Here is a 4,014-nt window from a genome sequence, read left to right as displayed (position 1 = left end):
TATATATACAGTGGGTAAAAAAAGTATTTAGTCAGCCACCAATTGTGCAAGTTCTCCCACTTAAAAAGATGAGAGAGGCCTGTAATTTTCATCATAGGTATATCTCAACTATGAGAGACAAAATGAGAAAATAAATTCCAGAAAATCACATTGTAGGATTTTTAAATAATTTATTTGCAAATTATGGTGGAAAATAAGTATTTGGTCAATTACAAAATTTCATCTCAATACTTTGTTATATACTCTTTGTTGGCAATGACAGAGGTCAAATGTTTTCTGTAAGTCTTCACAAGGTTTTCACACACTGTTGCTGGTATTTTGGCCCATTCCTCCATGCAGATCTCCTCTAGAGCAGTAATGTTTTGGGGCTGTCGCTGGGCAACATGGATTTTCAACTCCCTCCAAAGATTTTCTATGGGGTTGAGATCTGGAGACTGGCTAGGGCACTCCAGGACCTTGAAATTCTTCTTACGAAGCCACTCCTTCGTTGCCCGGGTGGTGTGTTTGGGATCATTGTCATGCTGAAAGACCCAGCCACGTTTCATCTTCAATGCCCTTGCTGATGGAAGGAGGTTTTCACTCAAAATCTCACGATATATGGCCCCATTCATTCTTTCGTTTACATGGATCAGTCGTCCTGGTCCCTTTGCAGAAAAACAGCCCCAAAGCATGATGTTTCCACCCCCATGCTTCACAGTAGGTATGGTGTTCTTTGGATGCAACTCAGCATTCTTTCTCCTCCAAACACGACAAGTTGAGTTTTTACTAAAAAGTTCTATTTTGGTTTCATCTGACCATTTGACATTCTCCCAATCCTCTTCTGGATCATCCAAATGCTCTCTAGCAAACTTCAGACGGGCCTGGACATGTACTGGCTTAAGCAGGGGGACACGTCTGGATTTGAGTCCCTGGCGGCGCAGTGTGTTACTGATGGTAGCCTTTGTTACTTTGGTCCCAGCTCTCTGCAGGTCATTCACTAGGTCCCCCCGTGTGGTTGTGGGATTTTTGCTCACAGTTCTTGTGATCATTTTGACCCCATGGGGTGAGATCTTGCGTGGAGCCCCAGATCGAGGGAGATTATCAGTGGTCTTGTATGTCTTCCATTTTCTAATAATTGCTCCCACAGTTGATTTCTTCACACCAAGCTGCTTACCTATTGCAGATTTAGTCTTCCCAGCCTGGTGCAGGTCTATAATTTTGTTTCTGGTGTCCTTTGACAGCTCTTTGGTCTTGGCCATGGTGGAGTTTGGAGTGTGACTGTTTGAGGTTTTGGACAGGTGTCTTTTATACTGATAATGAGTTCAAACAGATGCCATTAATACAGGTAATGAGTGGAGGACAGAGGAGCCTCTTAAAGAAGAAGTTATAGGTCTGTGAGAGCCAGAAATCTTGCTTGTTTGTAGGTGACCAAATACTTATTTTACCGAGGAATTTACCAATAAATTCTTTAAAAATCCTACAATGTGATTTTCTGGATTTTTTTTTCTCATTTTGTCTCTTATAGTTGAGGTATACCTATGATGAAAATTACAGGCCTCTCTCATCTTTTTAAGTGGGAGAACTTGCACAATTGGTGGCTGACTAAATACTTTTTTGCCCCACTGTACATAGATTCCCTGACTGAATATGAATTGGTTTGATTGCTTACCGCTGATTCCCCCATCCGTATCAGAACATTCCCAAGCACAGCACAGATCCCTCTTCTCACCTTTTCTGTGGAAAAATTTTGAATGCATAAAAGACCAGAATTTTTTTTTAGAATACAACTTTTTAAAGTCTGAAAATAGAAGTTTCTGTAATAATGACATTCGACTATTAAACATGACGTAATGACATTGTTGTTGTCTATTTGCAGTAAATCATTGATACTAAATGTGTAATTTTTCATGATTTAAATTTTATATATATATATATAATTTTAACATCAAATTTTAACTATATTATTCTATTTTCTATTTATATTCTAATATTTATAATTTTTTACATATAGTTCATATGATGGATGGATGGATGATACTTCATAAAACTCTTCTGAAAAAGTATCCTGAGCTACTAAAAAGCAACACTTGAGCAACAAAATGCAGTTTTGGAGATGTGCTAACTGAATTGAACCACAGTGAAGTTAAAAATGAAATTAGATTTCCACAGAAAGGACTGACAGGAGACTTTACAAAGCAGCAGCTAGTGTGTTGTATTCAGCATGATGGCTGGTGTTGAATAGTTTCTGATGTGATGGCAACAGGCAGGACAATAGAAGCTCTTCACTATAGCAAAACAACATCAGTTCAAATGAATGGAGCGTACAATGCTAACAGATTCCCTGTGAATGTTCCTGCAGCTCATCAAACCTCTCATCTGATAGAGAATGACTCTATAGCCCAGGACCAATGAGTCATGGAAGTCCATAATTATTCCTGGCTATTGTTTTCCATTACCATCACCTAATATCAGCGCTACTCATAAGCCACCTCTCTAACATTTCTAAAGCACACTTTGTGTGAAAGCGTAATGCACAAGCGAAACAAAGTAGAGTCATTTTCTCTCTTCCAGCCCTGTGTTCAGTGCTGCATACAATAGAAATGACTTGTTTTGACGATATGAGAACTCCTAATTCCTCCAGCAGATTGCTGTTTACAGCAACACTGAGAGAGAGAGAGAGAGAGAGCAAGAGAGAGAAGAGCTGACACAACTGCTTTCAACATACAGTATAAAGTTAAAATTAAAGGGGTCATATGATGCGATTTCATTTTTTCCTTTCTCTTTGAAGTGTTACAAGCTCTTGGTGCATAAAGAAGATCTGTAAAGTTGCAAAAGACTAAAGTCTCAAATCCAAAGAGATATTCTTTATAAAAGTTAAGAGTCAGCCACACCTACCTAAAACGGCTCGTTCTAACACACCCCCACATGTCTACCTCACTATGTGGGAACATTTGCATAACGCCGCCCAAATGTTCATGCAAAGAAAGAAGGCGTTCTCGCTGTAGTATTGTTGCCGCTGCCGCCATGTCCCGAAGACGCTGTGTGCTTTGTTGTGAAAGCGAAACTACTTTGTTTGGTCTTCCAAAAGAGGACGATATCCGCTTCGTCATGCCTAGAGCTGATCTGTGCTGGTCGCTGAGGGAATACTTCAACTTAGTGCTGTGGATCGCCAGCAGATTTTATGGAGGACTGTTTACTGATCCTGGGAGAGTAACGTTAGACTAAAATGCCGGCAGTTCTGACTCACGAAAGTACGTTTTCTTTTATCATTTGCCACTGATGATTCAAACGCAAGTTTTGGGCAGTGTGGAGTAGCATTTGTAGTTTGTAATTTCTCCGATCACAAATGCAGACAGGGATTTATGTTTATGGGGCACGATGCAATGCAACGCAATGCGTAAAAAGACCGTATAAGTCATTATAATCAGTAATTATGTCCCCACTGGATGCAACAAATGCCTCGTTTGTAATGGGTATTAATGTTTTTGTCTCGTCGCTCCGGCCGGACAGGGCATCACAGTATGGTGAGGGGCGTAACATTTCCGTCACACTCTTGAGGTACTCGGTCAATCACAATGCACTGGATAGCTGGCCAATCACAGCACACCTCACTTTTTCAGACCGATGAGCTTTGTAAAAATCGACGCGTTTCAGAAAGGCGGGGCATAGAGGAGAAACAATAATGTACAGTATGTGGAAAATAATGTTTTTTTAACTTTAAACCGCATAAACACATTTCATTACACCAAATACACAAAATAATGTTCTTTTTAGCATCATCATATGAACCCTTTAAGACATAAATTCACATTGTGAGATGAGATAAACTCAAAATTGGAAGATATAAAGTTACAATTACATTTATATTATACACGCATGTCTGCATGTGTATTTCTATATGCATATAAAAATACACAAATTATATATAGAAATATTATGTATGTAACATACATGTATAGATTTAAGAAATATATCATATTTTTATATATGATATAAATCACTAAATATATGTATATATATATATATATATATATA

The 4,014-nt window shown here is 38.6% G+C and overlaps 1 protein-coding gene across 1 annotated transcript in view; it reads right to left on the bottom strand.

The window, feature by feature from the left end:
• The window catches only part of LOC107548890 (uncharacterized), a 13,682-nt gene that overhangs the window by 8,987 nt on the left and 681 nt on the right, over positions 1 to 4,014 (bottom strand). The window contains exon 2 of the mRNA XM_016229746.1: positions 1,652 to 1,713. Coding sequence (XP_016085232.1) covers positions 1,652 to 1,713 — 62 coding nt within the window. The remainder of the gene's footprint in view (positions 1 to 1,651; positions 1,714 to 4,014) is intronic.

Source organism: Sinocyclocheilus grahami, unplaced genomic scaffold (genome assembly GCF_001515645.1).
Source record: "Sinocyclocheilus grahami isolate Dianchi unplaced genomic scaffold, SAMN03320097.WGS_v1.1 scaffold357.1, whole genome shotgun sequence".
In the NCBI taxonomy this organism is placed as follows: domain Eukaryota; kingdom Metazoa; phylum Chordata; class Actinopteri; order Cypriniformes; family Cyprinidae; genus Sinocyclocheilus; species Sinocyclocheilus grahami.
Note: the sequence above shows the minus strand (reverse complement) of the source record. Positions and strands in the feature narration are given on the sequence as shown.